Source organism: Tribolium castaneum, chromosome 2 (assembly GCF_031307605.1).
Source record: "Tribolium castaneum strain GA2 chromosome 2, icTriCast1.1, whole genome shotgun sequence".
NCBI lineage: Eukaryota > Metazoa > Arthropoda > Insecta > Coleoptera > Tenebrionidae > Tribolium > Tribolium castaneum.
This window is the reverse complement of record NC_087395.1, coordinates 25,852,525-25,873,692: the sequence shown is the minus strand read 5'-3', so window position 1 is coordinate 25,873,692 and position 21,168 is coordinate 25,852,525. Positions and strand designations below refer to the sequence as shown.

Below are 21,168 nucleotides of genomic sequence, written 5' to 3'. Positions count from 1 at the left end.
CACCCCCCCCCCTTAGAAATCGGTCAATTTTTAAAGTGTCTCAAAATCAAATAAAACCGATTCTATCTTATAGATTTTGATGTGCTCTTTCCGATCTAAAAAAGCGTTTTCTCTTAGCTCTTTTAGTTTGGCCGTAATCGGCGTTTGAAAATTGAAAAATTTTTTGCGAGATATCGCCTTGAGTCCTATGCCATTTTGTAGAGTTTTTTATTCCGGTTATCCTCCATTTTTCCGTTTCTCGATATTTTTAATAGTTTCGCCGTAATTGGCGATTGAAAATTGAAAAAAAATGAAAATGGAAACCTTTTTTTGCGTTTTTCTCGGAAACTGTAAGACTTAGAGCAACGAACAAAAAACCATCTGATAGCGCTTAATTTTATCTATTTTTTCGACCAAACCCGGAGCCGCTCCGGGCAACGGTTCCGGCTACAGAGGCGATCAAAGTTTTTCACTAAAAAAATTCATAAAAAAAAACTAAAAGTCGTAGAGCATTGCGGTTTGTTCTATTGAATTCTACGGCTCATTTTACATATTATATCGATTTTTCACAAGAATTAAAAATTTAAAATTTTTTGCCTAAATTTAGGGTAGCCATTTGTCATTGTGAAAAATTTTATTCACTAAAAAAATTCATAACTCGAAAACTAAAAGTCGTAGAGCAGTGCGGTTTGTTCCGGTGGATTTAGCGGCTTTTTTTCTCTATTATACTAATTTTTCACGCAATTTAAAATTTTCAATTTTTTTGCTCAAATTTCCTGAGTAATACACTTACCTTCAAAGAGGTGAAAAAAAAATTTTTTTAAACTCACTCCAATAAATTTTTATGGACTTCTACATGTCTTAACAACCCACAAAAGTTGTTAAAAGTCTACAAAAAGTCCATATGTTCGATTTTTTGATGTTTGATTTTTTCAATTTTCGTCGCAGTTTTTGTCGATTTTGGGTACCAACATTTCTCGAGCAATAGCTCCGGAACTATCCGAGATAACCCCGTGAAGTGTATTATCGTTGGAAAGCCCTTTTAATGATCTATCATTTGCAAAAAAGATTATTGTTGTCCGACTTATAGTTTTCGAAAAAATGCAAATAAAACAAAAATTAGATCATATACTCAAAAATTCATAACTTAAAAACTATTACGAATTTTACAAATTCCCCGGTAAGTTCCATTTTTCCGAACAGTTTTTAGAGTCAAAAATAAAAGAGTGATTGGTCCGTTATGGTTTTCCAGTTTAGCATTTTTGTGATTGCATTAACTGGTTGATTAGTTTCTCCAGCTTAGCCAAAGTTTTCGTTTTGTAGCAGCTGTATATAGAAGTTGATTTCTGTATTATCTTAATGAGTAAAAGGCTTGTTAAGCTTTCTATGGCTCGGCCCGTTTACGTCGATAAATCTAATAAGTATTAAAACAGAAGCAAATTAGTGGTCATGCCTTGCTCCTACGCTATGTGTGGACACCATAAATTTGAGATTTTTGCGCAAATTCCTCGCAATTATGCAATTATTAGCTAATTAGTGTCGAGTTGTCGGCCATTAAAGCAGTTTTTGTCGCATTATCGTCAAGTGCACGGCCATCGACCTTGCTCTAATTCAGTCGGTTTTCATAAATGATGTTGCGCTAGGAAGTGCTCGCTCCGGTTTTAATCAGCCGGAATTCGCTCCGGGCGCGGTCGCTCTCCTCACCCAACCAACCGGAGCACGTGCCTCCGGTTTTTCTCCCTTTGCTGCTCCGGGAAACGCTAATGGCGCAAAAAGCAGCGCTCTCTCTATTCCACCTCGACGATAATTACGAGGCATAGTATTATGAAGGAAATCGATTGTGAAGTCGCATCCACAGAGGCATTCATCACCATAATCGACACTTGGGGCTATTATATCTGGAGCATAATCGCCGTGTAAGCACCAACGAGGCTTCTGTTTAATAACGTTTTTGACCTCCCTACCAGCCTGCTCGATTTATTCTACAAATTGCTTCGGCTAGAAGTTCATTATCTCGACGGAATTTATTTGTAATACATCAGCGAGATACGAATCATAATAACGACATTTGTTTACCTCGACGCGAGAATTTAATTGCTTATTAATATTATAATAACGACGAAACAACACCGCATACTACGGCTATTTGCCAACGGATTAATCAACTGATATCGAACACCCAAACTTTTATCTCCTCCGAACATTTATGGTACGAGAAATTCCTTTGGATTTGGACATTTTAAAAACAAAATCGGGAAGAAAAAAGTAGATTTTTTTAACAGTTTCAAATTTTCAAAAAATGTTTTTTTTTTCAAATTTTCGGACTCTTCAAGAATCAATAATTTGGCCATATTTGAGCATTATAAAGAAAAAACTTTGATCGATATTTTGGTGGTTTCAAAATTGGAAAAATATAGCAATTAGATTTTTTAAATTTCTAGATTTTAACCATTTTCAAAAATTGATGTCAGCAATTTTTTATTATTTCTAAAGTATGTTAGGATGACGAGAAGAAAAAACTTCAATTCAAATTTTGGTGGTTTTAAAAGTGGAAAAACTTAGATATCTCTTTCAGAAATAATTAATTTTTTTCAATTTTATTTTACCCTCTTATTCAAAAATTGATAAGTCGGCCATTTTTGAGTATTTTGAAGCGTGTTTGGACCTTGGAACGAGAAAGCTTCGTTCAATATTTTGGTGGTTTCCAAAAGTAAAATAGTCTGGTCCTTTCAAAAATATTTACTTTTTTCAAAATTTTTGAATTTTACCTTTCTCTTCAAATTTTTTTTTGGTATTTTTAAAGTATATTTAGACACTGGAAAAAAAAGCTTCAATCGTCATATTGGTGGTTTCAAAATTAGAAAAATTTAACTTTTTCAGAATTGATTTATTTTTGTTTCAAAATTTTTGGATTCGTACCTCCCTCTTCAAAATTCGATAATTCGGCCATATTTCAGTATTTTGACTACATATTTGGGCGTTAGAAAGAAAAAGCTTTGATCGATATTTTGGTGGTTTCGAAATCAGAAAATTTTAGGCCTTTCAAAAATTTTTATTTTTTTCAAATTTCTAGATTTTTACCTTCTTCAAAAGTCGATAAATCGGCAATTTTTCAATATTTTGAAAGCGTGTTTGGGCCTTGCAACGAGAAAACTTCGTTCAATATTTTGGTGGTTTCCAAAAGTGAAAAAGTCTGGTCCTTTCAAAAATATATAGTTTTTTCAAAACTTTTGAATTTTACCTTTCTCTTCAATTTTTTTTTAGTATTTTTAAAGTATATTTAGACACTGGAAAAAAAGCTTGGTGGTTTCAAAATTAGAAAAATTTAACTTTTTCAGAATTAATTTATTTTTGTTTAAATTTAAGATTCTTACCTCCTTCTTCAAAATTTGATAATTCGGCCATATTTCAGTATTTGACTGCGTATTTGGGCCTTAGAAAGAAAAAGCTTTGATCGATATTTTGGTGATTTCAAAATTGGATAAGTTTTTTTAATTTGTGAATTCTTACTTTTCTCTTTAAAATCAATAAGGCGGCCATTTTTCAGTATTTGAAGGCGTATTTGGGCATTGAAAAGAAAAAGCTTTAATCTTTAATTGGTAGTTTAATTCTTTAAAAAAATCTCAATCTCTATTCAAACAATGGCGATAAAATTCTCAAAACAAGTTTAAATATCAAAGTTGCAAAACTGAATGTTTTTTACTAATCAACCAGAAGAGCAGTAAGAAACAAGAATTAGACATTTGATAAAAGTTGAATAAATTTTTAGACAAAAAAATGTTAAAAGTTCCAAAAATACTTGGAGACTTCAACGCCAAATCAAGCGCTCTCGTTATTCTATCGAATTAGTAATTTTTAAAACTTTACAACACTGATAACAGAGAAATTAAATGCACATTCTAAGCTAAACGCAATTAAATACGTGCCACAATTAGTGATTTCAATGCAAAATTAAAAAAACATATTCTTTATAAAAGTTAAGATATGGATTTTGGACGATGATTAGTTTCCTTCTTTCTTTGATTAGACATTTTTCGAGAGAAAAAATTGAAAAACAAGTATAACTTTTCCAAATTGTGTACAACCATAAATCGAGTTTAAGAATTTGGTCGTCCGTCAATAAACCGCGCCGTTAGTCGAAACCAGCGCATTCTTCCAAAACAGTAAAAAGTGTGCATTTTTGAAATAGCCGCCCATTAGGGAAATATAAAATTAGTCGGAATCGATAATTCACGACCGCCGTTTTCTATAATCTCCACTAAACCAGTTTTCCGTTTAATTAGCCTTCTCTTCCAAAAATAGAAAGCTCCATAATCCCGATATTCAGTGGCAGTCAAAGTTTTTCCATAAAAAATCTCGCAGGTGCGAGTGTGAAACGGCAGTGCAGCTTCTCACAGAATCTTGACAAATTACCCACCAAATCAGTTTAAATGATTCCCATTAATCTATGGTTAAGTACAAGTATGTTCGTTAGCAGGCAAGATTTCGGCCCACTCGTAATTACCAATGCATAAATTAGGCATTTATTTAATTACGTTTTCTCATATGGTCCGTCACAACCATTAAACCGACGGATTCAAATTTCTTTCAACAGGCTGTCAGGAGACGTTTCACGCAGCAACGCACCGAAAGAATGCGACCGATAAACAATTCACTTTACGATGCCGTAAATTCGAATTAATCATAACAAATGGACGAGAAATTTTAATTTAATTATGAAAATTAGATGACCCAAAAGTAGGTTTCATAACATCTTAATCGCGGCCGCAGCCGCAATTAACATTTTTACGACCGCTGATAAGCCGGACTAGATCCTTAATTATATAATTTGACACATAAATATCAAATATTCTTGTTGTTTTTCCGAAAAAGCTACATTTAGAACGTTCGTTGCTCGCCTTTCCCAGTGAAAGTCCCCGATATGTATATCGTCCAGATTCGTTCAATTTCGTTGGTTTGGAAAAAACGCTGGGCCTTTGGCGATGGGCACGCCGTTAACGACCGTCACGCAGGGCTCCCTGCGAAGACATGAGCGCTGGTAATTAATTAGACATCAGGCAGGTGCTGGATTCGATACTGATGCGCGAATTATTTTTACATAAACTGCTGTTATTAGCTTTTTTGGGGAAACGGCCACCCCAGGGAGACCTGCGTGACTTTAATATTTACTCACTCTGTACAGCGGCCGCAGCAATTTAAAACAGATTCTAGAATTAATTCAATGCGAATAACAAAAAATCATAAGTATCATGTTACAGAATTTGTTTTCAATATAGAAATTCTTTTTACATAAAAAACTAATTAAAATGTTAGTGTTTGTTGTTATTTTGGTCAATAAAATAGTCGGATTTAACAACATTCTACAATAAAAATGTTCTTTTTTATCCATCACGATGTAGCGTTGAAATCACCAACTATTTCGGAAATTATGACGTTTTTATGGCTCAAAAATTCATTTAATAAAATGTGCTGTAATAGGTGCACTATAAGACTCGGTTTTAAAAATTATTAGATATTTTTGTTGTACATAGAGCAGTAAAATAGGAAGAAAAATTTTATAAATGTATGTAGTTTGGGTTAGCATTGAAATCACCAAAAGATTTTGCGATTTTGTCTCAAAATTTGATTCAAATTAAACATAACAACAACAAATATTTTTAATCAATACATAATTTTGATCTTTTGGTTGATAAAATGTCAGAAGTTTAATTTACACAATTTCTAAAATCGTGGCATAAAAATTGAATCAACTAAAGTCTCAAATTTCAATTTTTGTTGTATAGAACAAACTTATTAATTCAATAAATGATACGCTGAACGCTTGTAGCTTGATTTAGCGTTGAGATCACCAACAATTTTTACAGTTTTTAATGTTTCTCGGCTCAGTCTTTGACTGTGATCCCAGTAGATTGTTTTTTAAACATTTCAAGCTTCGGAAAACCCACTCTATCAGTAGTAAAGTGTATAAACAATAAAAATGAGAAATATGTTGTTACAGAATTCGGAAAAAAACTATTTATTATTAACACTGAGTTAAAACCACCAACTATTTCTGCGATTTTGACACTTCTTAGCAAAAAAATCGACTCACTTTCAACTATTTTCTGAAAGTTTTATTAAAACAATAGGTAATTTTATGGAATTTCCTAATTAAAATAAAATTAATACAACTATAAAAATATTTGGAATTTTGACATTTTTTGATCTGAATTATTTTAAATTATTCTTGTTGGAGAACTTGAAAAATGCAATAACTCCATAAATAATAAATTTAACAATTTTAGCCTAATCTAACGTTGATATCACCAACAGTTATTACAGTTTTCGACACTTTTTGGCTCAATATTTGACTCCAATTCCAATAAATTCAACTTTAAGCGTCTTTTGTCTCAAAAACCCACATTTTTCCAGTAATTAAAATGTCTAGATAAAAATAAAGCTTTGAAAGATATGTCTACTAGAAGAATCTGTTTTAGCAGAAGTTGGAAAAAAATAATTTATTTGTTTTTAAGAATGTGACTTGACTGTGCGTTAAAATTACTATTCTTTCATTTTCTTAGATCCAAAACTGATTCAATTTAATATAAAAAACAGGTAATTTCATAAAACATCTCCATTTATCATAAAAATCTACAAATCTTGATCTACAAAGATACTTAGGAATTTTCTATACGAAGAAATAGCTGTAAGTGTTAAAATGACCAGCTATTTCAATCAATTCAATTAAAATTTTAAATTATTTTTGTTGCAAAACTTGAAAAGTACATTAATTCAATAAAATATAACAAAAAACTGTGAATCTAATTTGGCGTTGAAATCACCAACTGTATCCAAAATTTTGATGCTCCTTAAACTACTTTAATTCAAAAATTTAATTATTTAAGCCAATTTCAAATACACTTCAAAAGATTCAATCAGAGTAATCCAACAGTCAAATGATTCTTATCTTGTTGTAAAAAAAAAGTCAGCGTTGAAATCACTAACTGTGTCGCTATTTTGGGACAAAAATCGATTAAATTAAACCTTAAAATTATTTTTGTTACGGAACTTGAAAAATAAATTATATTGACACTAATTTGGCGTTGAAATCACCACCAATTTTCGGTTTTCGACGCTTCTGGGCACAGATTTTGGCTCCAGTCGAAATAACTTTGAACGTCTCTTCACTCGTATAGAGTGTGTAAAACGTACAATTTTCGCCGTTTTTTGTCGATTTGAACCAGATATCTTCATCTTGTGACCGCGTTTATCGCGTAAAATAGAATGTAACATTGAAGAAGGTTGTAGATCAGGTGTGGACCACCGTCGAGCTTCGACCGCTAGACTCGGGAGCGGCCTTCCGCTCTTTCACCAGTGAAAGACTCCTCACAATCACAAGTATTCATCATAGCTGTTACAAAAAGCGACATGTTTATGGAACCCACTTAATACCAGCGTTATCGCCTCCTCTATAAATAAACAAACGCACAATAATAACAATATTCCCTCGCATGATTCCACAAAAATGCAAATAAAATTACAGCCATGGCACATTCCTGTCCCATCACACGTATAATTATATTATCATCAAGCCGGCGGTATTACGTGTTTAATGCGGATGAAAAAGCCCAAAATGATGGTACTATTAATAAGCGCGCATTTTTTCCCAATTAGAGACCTGTGCTAGGGAGAAACGTTACTTTCCTGCAAAGCGGAGCAAAAAAATCGCGACGATTCAAAGAGTCACTTTCATATCAAATGTCGTCGGATGACCGCAACCTTGCCACTACTTTCTCTGCGATTTATGCCGCCTGAAATTTGAAATAAATCCTGAAAAGGCCCGGAATCTGGAGCGAGCATTGATCTCACTCGAAAAAGTCAATCGCTGATTTAAAGCTCCATTGTTGGGCATCCAAGTCGCCTTTGAAGCACCCATGCGTAACTGCTTAGAAGCCCAGGTTCTGGGCTAGATGGGTGCCAACCGATTCAAGCAGCAATTTGCTTTATTACGCTTTCATTACACCAATTGCCACACGAGCGGCTGAAAGGATAATTTCAGGCAATTTCAGCGGCTACCGGCTGAAAAATCGCCAAATATTACGGTATTTTCCGGTGATTTCAACGACAGGTGAGCCTGTGAACCGCGATGGGTAAGAGTGACTTTCTTGATTGTTTATGCGATTATTGTAATAACGTAATTATCAAAACCCGCGCTCACTCTCTACGGTTCACACTCATTGTGTGCTTACTTAACACAATCAACAATGAAAAAATCGCTTCACTTTCAAGGAATTGATTTATTTCAGTTGGTTTTTGGTTGGAATGAACGAACGGTACAATAATAAGAGCATCTTCTTAAGGAGGTGAGCGGTTTTTGCCTGCGGTTGTGAAGTATCGTTATGGTCAGTAGTGACCGCAGACCCGAGGGCATATGCCCCAGCCGCTCGATGCACTACTTCCTTGTATCCTGGTGGAATATCAAGATTGCTGAATGATAACTGAAATAATTACGCCCGGGAGCTGATCGCATCATTTTTCAGGAATTTCAGGCTAAAGTGCGGCGCAAGAAATTCGTTAATTAAATATTTATTTTATCAACGGAGGATCTTGGATGTGATAGGAGATCAGATAAGGATTATTAGATCGATAGAAACTCGGCATAAATTAACTGTACCTATGAAGCTGTTTAGTTTTTAATTCGAGTAACAAGGACGAAAAAGTATGGATTTTGAACGTGGAGACGATATAGCGCGACCGGCTGTCAATTTGTTTCTCAAGTAACGGGACGTGCAAATTCCATACACATCAAAAACAGTAAAAATTATAACCAAGATTTTTGGCAAATTAATTTCAGAATCGTTGCTCAAATTGAGAAATTCCATAAAATTATCTTTTTTTTTATAAAAATTTAGAAAATGTTTGGAGACGAATCAATTTTCTGAAAAACTATTTTTTTTTTCGTAAATTTCGTCTATCTCAAAGTTTTATTTTTACACACGCTCCTCGATAAAATGTGACTTTTCGAGGCAAAAAACATTCAAAGTATAATTTAGACCCAAGAAAGATCAAAAACTGTACTAATTGTTGGTGATATCAACGCTAGGTCAAGCTACAATAAATTCGTCATTTATTCTCAAGTCTACGACAATATGTATAAGTATAATAATAAGTATAAGTATAAGTAATAAGTATAAGTATAAGTATAAGTATAAGTAATAAGTATAAGAATCAATTTTCTGAAAAACTAGTTTTTTCGTAAATTTCGTCTATCTCAAAGTTTTATTTTTACACACGCTGCTCGATAAAATGTGACTTTTCGAGGCAAAAAACATTCAAAGTATAATTTAGACCCAAGAAAGATCAAAAACTGTACTAATTGTTGGTGATATCAACGCTAGGTCAAGCTACAATTAATTCGTCATTTATTCTCAAGTCTACGACATTATGTATAAGTATAATAATAAGTATAAGTATAAGTAATAAGTATAAGTATAAGAATCAATTTTCTGAAAAACTAGTTTTTTCGTAAATTTCGTCTATCTCAAAGTTTTATTTTTACACACTCTCCTTGATAAAATGTGGCTTTTCAAGGCAAAAAACATTGAAAGTATAATTTAGACCCAAGAAAGATCAAAAACTGTACTAATTGTTGGTGATATCAACGCTAAGTCAAGCTACAATTAATTCGTCATCTATTCTCAAGTCTACGACTATATGTATAAGTATAATAATAAGTATAAGTATAAGTATAATAAGAATAAGTATTTTTCACAAACCCCTTGTACATTATTTCAAATAATTATGCACCAATTGTTGATTTATGTAGCGTGTAATTAATTGCTCAGAAGCATTTGAATAATGATAATTGTAAAAACTGCTGAGTCAGGATTGCAAAAGCGCAAAAAGTTCCAACAGTTTTAAAATTTTTGGGCACATCTCCTCTCCTATAATAATTAATAAATGATTATAGCTCGATCTCTGTAATTACCAAAACTGCACCACTAATAAATCGAATTTATGTGCAGAGCAAAAATGGGAAATTTCGGTCTTAACAAGATTTGCATAATTAGCCCAATTAGCGGCAAAAATAAAGCACTTATCGCAGTTTAAATCCTTTGATTACCCGTTTCTCTAGTTTGGCGCGACCTTTGCCCCATCAAAACAAATTTACGCGCATCAATTAAAGCAATCTAAAAGTATTTCTAATAAATACAGCGTGAATAACGTTGCCAGTCGTCTACAAAGTACTAAAACTCGTCTTGACGCAAAATATACGGCGTGTATTTCATCCTTATATAAATTCTTACGAGTGTCGATGACAGATATACAGGGCGTAGGCACGGCCGATATAAGTTTAGATGTAATTGCGATCGGCTGCTGCATGTTTATTGCCAACGAGCGTAATTTGAAAATATCGACACCATAACTCGCGAAAATGATTCGTTTTTTCGCTTGGACCGTTTAATTGTTTCGCTGCGGCTTGTTTGGAATTCAATAAATATGATTTAATTGACAGTGGCTTTGATGATAGTGCAGGAATTGAACGGTTTCAGCACCGAACACGAAAAAAGTGGATGTCTGGAAGCGGACGGAAAGTAAGAGTGAACAACAAGCGACGGGGAAAGTTTTTGCGACAGGACGCTGCTCGCATTCTGAAGAAAAATCGTATTATGTATTATTTCAAAAGAAATTTAGCTACATAGAATCGCCAACGGTTTATGCAAAAAATACAAACTAGAACAAAAAACCGCATCTTTGGGTGAATTATGTGCTATACAGGGTTAGTCTGTTAAAGGTATTTCCTGCTATATCTCTAAAACTAACAGTCGGACTGTAATCAGCGTTTGCTGTCAAATAACATAACACTTTCTTTCAGGAATTTTCTAAAGTTCTGAAGTTTTGCTTTAGGTGTATTTTTTATTAATTAATAAGGATTCATAAAATTTGGGTGTACGTGGATAAAATAAGTAGCAAAAATTTATCAACAAACACTTTAACCATTTTCAATTCCTTGCGAATTCTTTATAATTTTAGTTAATTATTATAGTTGTTTATTGTAACCACAAATAAAAAACACCTTAAAATTATAAGATAGTTAGTGTCCATTTAGTAAAAAAGAGGCTAAAATGAGTAGCAAATTATCGCCCCATTTTTTAATTCTTGATTAATTAGGTAGAAAAAACTTAAGAAAGAATCCGCATTCAACCTTCTCTTATAATAAACTAAAAGCAGGTTAAAATAATAAGTTGCAAAAACTCGTTACTTGCTCCTTACTTTTATCACTTCTGATTAATTTCTGTTTTAACTAAATTTCTGATAATTGTAAGTAAGAAATAAGTAAAAAATATAAACTTAAATACAAAAATAAGTACAAAAAAGTTGTTTTTGGAAAGAATAAAGAAAAAGACAAAATTAATAAACAAAAACTTTACAACAGATAATTGCTAAATAAATAAAAAAAATACAAAAAGACTACAATAAGAAGTAAAAACTTGTCAACACCAAAGCAAGATGTTTCAATATAATTTTCACGATTTTTTGAAATTGTAACTAAGACAAAAAAATCATTTTCTTCGAAAAAATTTAAATAAATAGCAAATAGTTGTCAGTAACAAATTGAACCACAAATGCATTTCTAGAAAAATAACAAATTAAAAGTTTACAAAAAATATTTTTAAAAGTAGGTATATTTTTACTATAGCTATCTAAAAAACTTATGATGGCACAGAATTCAGCGTTTCCATCAAATACATCGGTGTTTACAATTCTTTACAATTAAAATTTACTAATTAATAAAATAATTAACCACTACCAAGTAGCTGCAAAAAATTGTAATTTTTTTGTGTCATCTGAGAACAAGCGATACTTAAATGTTGTTTCGTCATTAAAATTCCTCCAAAAACGTTGCTAGATCCAAAAAATAATTCATTAAGTAAAAATAAAAATTCAATAAACGTAACTTTGATGTTAACAAAAATTTTATTTGTGAGTTTTTGCTCAAAAAGGTAGAAAAATTCTAAAGAACTTCATAGACATAGAGAAAAACACTAAGTATTTAATAGCAAACAGTGATTTCAAGGCGAGAGGGCTTCTACAAGGTGTAAAAACATTCTAAAAAAAATTACCTACATAAATCGAAAAAATATTTAGGTAACAATTTAATTAATTTAATTTAACTATTTAATTGTAGTCTCTGAATTCTGTATGATAATTAATTTTTTTGAATGTAGGTAATAAAAATATACCTAGTATTTTTAGCAGACTCACCTTGTATATAATTTTTGCTAATTTTTTGCAAAGTGCAAGCATAAGAAAATTTCAAAATGTTTTATTCCCTTTTAGGCAAATCATGCGAGAAATGCCCAGATTCTTGAACAAAATTTTGTGAAAAAAGAGTGTTAAACAAATTTTTTTTTGTTTTCTCAAAATAAATTATTTATTTCAAGTGTCGTCCTATCAGAAATTATCTTAATTTTTGTAAAAAACATTGCGTACCTACAGACAAATAATGACAAAAACAAAAATCAAAATAAATTAATATTTGCGGATCTGCCTTGCATTAGCATTGAAATCGCTTCTGAAAAACGTTCCAGAAGCTAGTTTTATTTGTAAAAATTTTGCTCATTTTATGATTTCGGTAGTCAAAACAAAAACAATCCTTGAAAAATGATTATAAACAATTAATTTAATTTTGTCGATAACAAAAAATTCATAACATTGTTTTCCGAGTTGTTTTCAAGATGAGTCAGATTAGCCACTTTATAATGAATATGAAATATGGGAAAACGTCTCGAAGCCTCGCATTTCGGAGATTGATGTTAACTTACATCATCATCATCAAGCTGTCCGTAGACATCCAGCTTATCAATCCGGATCGTCCCTTGGAAAGGATAACAGAGCGATCCTTGCGCGATGCTGGTATTTGACCAAACTGAAACTTCAGGTTCGGCGGTGCGTCGCGGTGCAGGACCTCGGACGCAAAGACTGAATTCCTGCGGAATGAGGACACAAGTCTCCATTGCAAACTCTCGATCGATCAACAATCAGTTAGAGGACAATAATAAGAGTCAAAAACACATGATGAAGAGTGCATGACAGGAGAAGAGACAACGCGCGATTCGCGGTGATCTAGTGACCGCAGCCTTGCAGGAGTGGCACTGAACTAGCATTGACCCTCAACAGTCTTACCTCTACCTTAAGTCCCCACCCTCATCAACACGTGGTCGCAGGTAGACCGTTTTCTTAGCGAACAGGTGCCGGCGAACGGCGCCCGATACCACACCGACGGAAACTGCACCGCTTTCAGGAATTCCAAAAGCTTTCAGGATGAAAAGCCACCATCGAGCATCGAAATCACCGACCTTATCAACGATTTCTAGTAATTTCAGCCTTTTCAGGCGGAAACGCCTTCATCCAGCGTTAAAATCACCAACTTTATCGACTAAAATGCCTTCATCAAGCATTGAAATCACCAGCTGAATCAGCGATTTTTTGTAATTTCAGCGTTTTTCAGGCTGAAACGCCTACATACAGCATTGAAATCACCAACTTTATCAACTATTTTTAATTATTTCAGCGTTTTTTAGGCGAACGTGCCTTCATCTAGCTTTGAAATCACCAACTGTATCAACTATTTTTAATAATTTCAGCGTTTTTCAGGCTGAAACGCCTTCATCCAGCATTAAAATCACCAACTTTATCGACTAAAATGGCTTCATCTAGCACTGAAATTGCCAACTGTATAAACGCTTTTTTATAGTTCAAGCGTTTTTCAGGATAATGTGCCGATACCGAGCGTTAAAATCACCAACAATATCGACGATTTTTAACATTAGAAGACCAATTTTAAGTAACAGAACGCAGCCTGAGATGGCATTGAAGTCACCACAAAGTGGTCTCAAGTACAGTCAATATTATGTTCAATATTTAATTTATTAAATTGAATTTAGTTAAAGTTATTTAAAAATTCTGAAAAAATTGATGTAGTTGGGATATCATGACAATATCACTGTTGTGTCTTGACGGAGCATTGAAATCACTAAGTTTATGAATAATGTAGCTATTTTGTAGCGATTTTAAGTAAATAGTATTTAGGGAAAATGTTAGAATGTTGAAAGAAATATTAAAAAAACTTAATACCTTAATAAAAACACACTTTTATTAAAAAAAATCAAAAATCTAGCAATTACCTACCCACTTGGCAAAAACTATTGTAATCACTTTTTAATAATTAATAATAAATTAATTTCTGATTAAAAAATTTTAAAAATATATAATTTGAAAACAAAATTTTCAGGATTCTTTCAAGCACAAAATGTGGTTTGACATAGCGTTGAAGTCACCGAGAACTTGGCCTTGAAAATAATCTAAGATTTGCATTGATCAATACCAAAGCAGTGTCAGTGTTTCGTCAAAAAATCAGAATTTTTGGACCAATTTTCAAAAAAATTAAGAACAAATTTAACACAATTAAACAAATTCAAATTCGGAAATGTCTATAAAATCATTTATTTCGAATTAAAAAATGCAAGAATGTCTTCAAAAACAATTTCAAAAAACAATTTTTCAGTCCAAAAATGTGGTTTTGTGTAGCATTGAACTCACCACGAACTATCATTTAGTTCAACACTATAACACTAATAAAGAATAAATTTAATTAATTCAATAATTATTGAGAATCTTGTAACAATTTTCATTAAATATTTGACAAAAAAATGCTTCGACCTGAGTGGTTTTATAATAATTAAAAAAACCAACTAAAACATCGTTTTTCAGTATTTTTTCAGTCAAAAATAAATCTAGCTTGATGTATCATTGAAGTCACCACAAAATTGACCTTGTAAACACCTAATAACGTTTCGACTAACACTAAAACACCACTTAAATTAATTAAATTAGCTGAATTAAATTAATAGAATAACCAAATTTTAGCAATTTTCAGTGAGATTTGTGACATAATCAAGCATTGAAATCATCGATTCTAGAACACATTTAAAAGATTTTCTTTGGAAATAATTTAAAACAAAGTCTGTACTTATGTAGCAACGAATTAATTAAAAGTAATTACCAATTAACAGCCAGAAATTAACTTTTTCGATAGAAGAGTGTACTTCGACCCATCGTTGAAATCACCAACTGGTTCTCAAAAATCGACTTTAAACCACAATCAAGCGGTAACAAAGTCTAGCAAAATTACAGTTAAAACAAATCAAATTAATTAAATCCAGTGGCATTGAAATCTCCAAGAACCAAACACTTCTGGAATAAATTAACATAAAACTCCACGCTAGCGTGATAATAACCGTTGCTCAAAGACCAATCATGACATTTTCGCACAGGAAATGCAGTGGGATTTTATGACTCCATTGCGCATTTTTCCGCGAACCGAAGGTTGCTATTATTATGTGATTTCTGCTCAAGTTATTTGTGTCGTAATTATTTCATAGAATCTAGCAAAAACCGCAAACTCATAATTACCATCATCATAACTGGAGTGACATTTAAAATGATATTTTATCACTTTTCTGCAACAAATCAAAACATGAATGAGCGATTTTGCAACAGCGCACCTAACAACGTAACTTTGCACCTGCCGATAGGAAGGTACAAAGCAGGCGGGGCCCAAATAAACCACCAACCAATCAGACGCCAGCAACCTGTCGCCGGGCGGCCAATCAGCGCCCGGATATGATCCATTCAACATTGCAGTTCACCTTACAAATCATTTGCATAGACGTTTTTACGTTGCTATTTCATGACTGCAAAACATACGCGGATTAATAATAATTGCCAGGGATATAAATTAGAACCTGAAGCTGCGTTTTTGCAAACGCTATTAGAAATTTCTAATAAGATAAATACCAAAGGTGCAGTGTAATGTCTTGCCACAAGGTGATTAACACCAGCGCAAAAAATGCACTCAAACCGCAATTTCTAATTAAGCTAATTGGACGCAATTAGGCACAACCAAAATTTCGAGATCAATTTTAATTCTAATAGTTTTTTTTTAATTTTAACAACAAATAACAGTGTCACACAAGTAAACATAGATACATACAGAGTTGGCAAATTTAATTTTTTACTTTTAAATGAGGCAGGCAACCAAAAATACACAATGTACTTCTTTATTTTTTTCGTCAAAAATTAAACCGTATAATATTCTGCCAAATTCTTAACAGCCATAATACTAAAAATCGTGCCATATGAGTTTAAACCATAAAAAAATTAAATTTGGGAAATCATAGGCAGCCAGCATAACAAAATACAAAATTGTAATTGTAGATTAATTGCAGCAGAAAAATACTCAACCTTAAAAAATGTTAGCAAAAACCAATTTTTCGTAAAATTAATGCCTTTAAACACATACAAATGTTTAAATTGTTTAATGTCTTGAGTGTAGGCAACCAGAAATACACCATGCGATTGACAGCAGAGGTTCTTTCGCGAGAAAAAAATTTAATTTTTTTAAAGAGATCTCAACTATCACAAATGGTAAAACAACCAATGTTTTTGCAAAATAAGGCGTTTAAACCAAATCCATGCCATTTTTTGTCCTACCTGAAGTCCTTAGCGTCCAAAAGGTAGTTCCAGGGATCAGGGTAGTTCCAGGAGAAATGTTCTTACAGTCACTTTCAATCACAATTATTGTTAATGTTTTTGGAAAATTAACAACGAAAACACTCATTTTTGTAAAGAAAACGGCAAAAAAATAAAGATTACACGGTCATTGAACACGAAGCGTCCAATACGTAAAATTTGACAATAGTGCCAACCCCATACTTTAGAATTTAGGAATCCCCAGTTTTCTACCAATAATTATCGGAAATTGGGGCTACAGATATTCGGGTAAGAAGGTTTTTAAAGCGAAATCGCAATTACACACTCACTTACCTTGAGTTTGTTGATTTTAATCCCAAAATTTTGCTAAACTACAGGAATCTGTAATATTTTTGGCGCTAAATTTCTATGACAGTCAGTTGGACCAAATTAGATTAATCCAAGTGAGAGCAAAGGTCAATTGGCTTAAACGAGATGAGTAATGCGGTGAATAAAACTCGTAATTTGTAAAATATCGTTTATTAAAAATTAAATATAATATATTCAACTGTTCTATAATTAATTACTTTTTGCGCAATGTATAATATAGTAAAATAATACGTCATTTTTCATTTCCATTACTTAAAACCATTAACAACTATCAAATATCTTTGGCATTTGTAAATTTGTATCCTTACAAAAAAAAGGTGGCAAGTTTAACATTTTGGTAGATAATCACAAGTACTTAACGAGATGACCCATTCCAAAAAATCGATGTTTTCCAACTACTCTACTAAAAAAACAAAATTTTCGTACTGGTCACCTCATCAAACAAAAAAAAACTCAATGAGAATCACAAAATTTTACAATTCGATGTGTTAGTCACTTAGCGAGTTGCTATGTCTAGTCGTAACATCACTAATTGTAGAATTATGCCTAGTCTTTCTGCTGCCTTCTTCGACCTCCATTGGCGGATTTATCGATTGCGAGAGAGCGTTAGTTTTTTGAAAATCAATCGTAGCGTAACTTTTCGCTTTGTGGGGGCTTTCTGGCGTCACTTGAGAGGTAGAAACGTCGCTTTTCACCGGATCCAAGTCCAGCTCAGCGTAATTCACTTCGTGGACAGTCAAATAGAGCGCGGTGGGCGTTTGGGGCACACTTGGCGCCTCCGCCCCCGACAAAAGCGGCCTTAAATGTTCTAAATCTTTGGTGTCTATATTGGCGTAGCAATGTCTTGCGTTGTCCTCGGAAGGATCCGAGTCTTTGGTTCCAACGGTGTCCACATTCATGTACAGGTGGCACGGACTCTCCACAAGGGGGCGCAGCTCCTCCCCACATCTAAATACCCAGTGACTTTATTTTTATTTAAATCAAAACTGCCAAATTAAAATTTTTAATTTATCACCAACTTATTATTATTTAAAGGCAGAAAATTATAAATTATTCACCGAAGAAAAAAAATATAAAAGTGGCACAGTTGGCAAAGCTGTTTATTTAGCAAAATTTCAATCTAACTGACAAAAATGTGTAAAAAAAATCGGTAAAAGCGCCCTAAATGAAATAAATCTGGGACTTTAGCAACTTACCCCTCGGGGGCTGCGGCGCCTAAGTTGGCATAATTGGGAGCCTCCAACTCAGTAATAACACTGGAATTGGTGTACTGGTGGTCCCCCAAACTGCCCCTCTTATTATTATTGTGTTCGTGCGTCGACTCGGCCGTCGTGGGGCTCACCGGGCCGTTGCTGGTGATGGACCCAGGGCGGCTCAGACTCGGCCTGGGGGCCCCCACCGGATTGAGATAGCCCTCGGGCTGGGACGGGGCGCGTCGCTGCACAGGGGGCCCCGTGGAAACGGCCGGAAAGTCCGAAATGGCGTTAATAAGGGGGTTCTCGTCGGAATTACGTACAATGTGATGTTGGACGATATTGAAAAGTTGCTCAGCCTTGCGGCACCTAAACGCATAAATGCCTTGGCCAGTGGGGCACCTGCGACCGCACTCGAAACTGAAAATTTCCGAGTCGAAGCCGTACTTGCGCAGCGACCTGAGGGGCCACACTGTGGGGTTTTTGCCTCTTTGGTGTAGGACTAGTTCAGTTTCCCGGACTTCGAGCTTGCCGGGGCTCACCAAGTCGCCTTGGTCGTTGACGTTGGATACGTCGAAAATGTTCGGGTGTTGATCGTTTATGTCGGGCTTGCTGCTAACACAACCCATTTTCTACCTAGGAGTAAGGGGTAAATAAACATCAAGGTTATTTGGTTGGGGGCACTTACTAGGTTTGGCTCAAAGCTTGATTGCATGGACACGTGGCTTTTCAGGCATTCTGACCAAAAATTACTGTTTTTACATTTTGTTGTGAGTTTTTCGGGGTTTTTTAACCAATTTTTATGTGAAGTTCTCACATAATAAACAGCGACGCCATCATGGTTCTTCTGTCACCAGGCCGGCAACCAAACACAAAAAATGCGAAAATAAATTCATTTGACCACCGGCAACAACCCCACGGGCCCCAAAACACCCACAACAACACGCGTAAACAACCCAACAACCTTTCTGAAAATTTTTAAACAAAATACGGAAAAACAACGGTGTTGGTACCCCTACTAGTAGCTCAACTGGTCACAATCTCACAATGTTCACAAAACCTAATAGTGAATTCACACCTTTTTCGTATTTTTTTCCCAAACTTTGATTCAATAAACCCAAAGGTCGCAAAACCGTTCTTAATCACACATTTACTATTGATAATTCCTTATCAAATTAACAATTTCGTCCACGCACACCTTCGTCACCAAACCCACCAAACACACAAGACCGAAACTGGGCAACTGGGGACGCATCTGTGTGTTTTTTGTGCTTAAGAAGTGATAAAAGGCCATGGCCCAGCGTTTCGCGGGCCCCGTGCCGCCCCAAGGTCCCGGGGGGCCCCCACCCCAGCGTTACCCGCCCCAAAATCCGGGAATGCGCCAGTACCCAGCCCAGAATTTTCCGGTGAGTTTCCCCATTTTCCACCCAATTATTTCTAATTCGCACTATAGCAACGGACAGGGTACAACACCCCGCCCCCGAACATGGGGGCCCAGCCGGGCGCTATGATGCCGCGGCCCCCTCAAGCCCCCTATTCGCCCATGCGAGGGGGGCCCATGCCGCCCCAGCCGGGCGTTAAACGGCCCCCGGACAACAGGGCCGTCATGCAGCAAAAGAGGTAAGCAATTGGGAGTATACAGAATTGTTATTTTTATTTATTTCAAATATTTGTATTTGTTCGAAAAAATCGTTTACGCTGTTGGCAGTGATTACCCACATGGAACCAAGAAAAAGAAGAAGCTTTCCGACAAGATTTTGCCCCAAAAAGTCAGAGATTTGGTGCCCGAAAGCCAGGCCTACATGGATTTACTCGCGTTTGAGCGTAAATTAGACTCGACCATAATGAGAAAACGGTTGGATATTCAAGAGGCGTTAAAACGTCCAATGAAACAAAAACGCAAATTGAGGATTTTCATCTCTAACACGTTTTATCCAGCCAAAGAGGCGTGCGCCGAGGGCCCAGACGGCCCTGGACAAGAGGGCTCCGTGGCCTCTTGGGAGTTGCGAGTCGAGGGCCGCCTTTTAGACGACTCGAAAAGTGACCCCAATAAAGTCAAACGCAAATTTTCGTCATTTTTCAAATCGTTGGTGATTGAGCTCGATAAGGAGTTGTACGGTCCTGATAACCACTTGGTGGAATGGCACCGTACCTTAACAACTCAAGAAACAGACGGTTTCCAGGTCAAGAGACCTGGGGATAAGAATGTGCGGTGCACTATTCTTTTGTTACTCGACTACCAACCGCTACAATTCAAACTCGACCCGCGATTGGCCCGTTTATTGGGCGTGCACACGCAGACACGCCCCGTTATCATCTCCGCCCTATGGCAGTATATAAAAACGCACCGATTGCAAGACGCCCACGAACGCGAATACATCGTGTGTGATAAATATCTCGAGCAGATCTTCGGGTGTCCTCGGATGAAATTTGCGGAAATCCCCCAACGTTTAAACCCGTTGCTCCACCCACCGGACCCTATCGTCATCAATCACGTGATCTCGGTGGAGGGCGGGGCCGAAAGCAAGCAAACCGCCTGCTACGATATTGACGTGGAGGTGGACGATACGCTCAAAACTCAGATGAATAATTTCCTGTTGAGCACAGCTAGTCAGCAGGAGATCCAAGGTTTGGATGCGAAAATTCACGAAACTGTCGATACGATTAATCAATTGAAAACAAATCGTGAGTTTTTCTTGAGTTTTGCCAAAGATCCGCAACAGTTTATTTACAAGTGGATCGTGTCACAAACCAGGGATTTGAAGGTATGGAAAGTGAGTGTATTAGGGTGGAAAAGTGGCATTTTCCGCACGTTTGTTCTAGTGTATGACCGATGTGGTGGGCAATCCTGAAGAGGAGCGGAGGTCCGACTTTTTCTACCAACCGTGGGCGCAAGAAGCCGTGTGTCGCTATTTCTACACCAAGGTGCAGCAAAAAAGGGCCGAACTGGAGCAAGCACTCGGCATTCGCAACAATTGAGCGAAACCAGCACGAGATATGTATTAGTTTATTTGAATATAATTTCCAGCATTTAATAAATAAACTGCATTTTTAACTCAAGTCACTTTCCTTAAAATGTCTCCAAATAACC

The 21,168-nt window shown here is 35.2% G+C and overlaps 3 protein-coding genes across 5 annotated transcripts in view; 1 reads left to right on the top strand and 2 right to left on the bottom strand.

The window, feature by feature from the left end:
- Positions 1-13,141, bottom strand: part of LOC100142269 (zinc finger protein OZF) — a 72,510-nt gene extending 59,369 nt beyond the window's left edge. Inside the window, exon 1 of one of the 2 annotated variants that reach the window (XM_001812593.4) lies at positions 12,786-13,141. In XM_001812593.4, the coding sequence (XP_001812645.1) occupies positions 12,786-12,977 (192 nt within the window). In that variant the 5' untranslated portion in view covers positions 12,978-13,141. The remainder of the gene's footprint in view (positions 1-12,785) is intronic. The other variant, XM_015983806.2, reaches the window with a different exon arrangement.
- Positions 13,142-17,018: 3,877 nt separating this feature from the next.
- LOC662137 (uncharacterized protein) lies at positions 17,019-18,961 on the bottom strand. The gene is made up of 3 exons (XM_968254.5): positions 18,766-18,961; positions 18,081-18,713; positions 17,019-17,832 (listed from the first exon to the last, which is right to left on the bottom strand). The coding sequence occupies exons 2-3, from the start codon at positions 18,704-18,706 to the stop codon at positions 17,373-17,375; spliced, it is 1,086 nt and encodes a 361-aa protein (XP_973347.1). The 5' UTR covers positions 18,707-18,713; positions 18,766-18,961; the 3' UTR covers positions 17,019-17,372.
- Positions 18,962-19,152: 191 nt separating this feature from the next.
- On the top strand, positions 19,153-21,137 carry Bap60 (Brahma associated protein 60kD). Of its 2 annotated transcripts, none has more exons than XM_968289.5 (4): positions 19,153-19,483; positions 19,531-19,697; positions 19,786-20,842; positions 20,901-21,137. In XM_968289.5, the coding sequence occupies exons 1-4, from the start codon at positions 19,370-19,372 to the stop codon at positions 21,054-21,056; spliced, it is 1,494 nt and encodes a 497-aa protein (XP_973382.2). In that variant the 5' UTR covers positions 19,153-19,369; the 3' UTR covers positions 21,057-21,137. The 2 variants fall into 2 exon arrangements, with proteins under 2 accessions (XP_973382.2, XP_008198520.1); XM_008200298.3 differs by having other exon boundaries at positions 19,786-20,851.
- Positions 21,138-21,168: the final 31 nt, after the last annotated feature.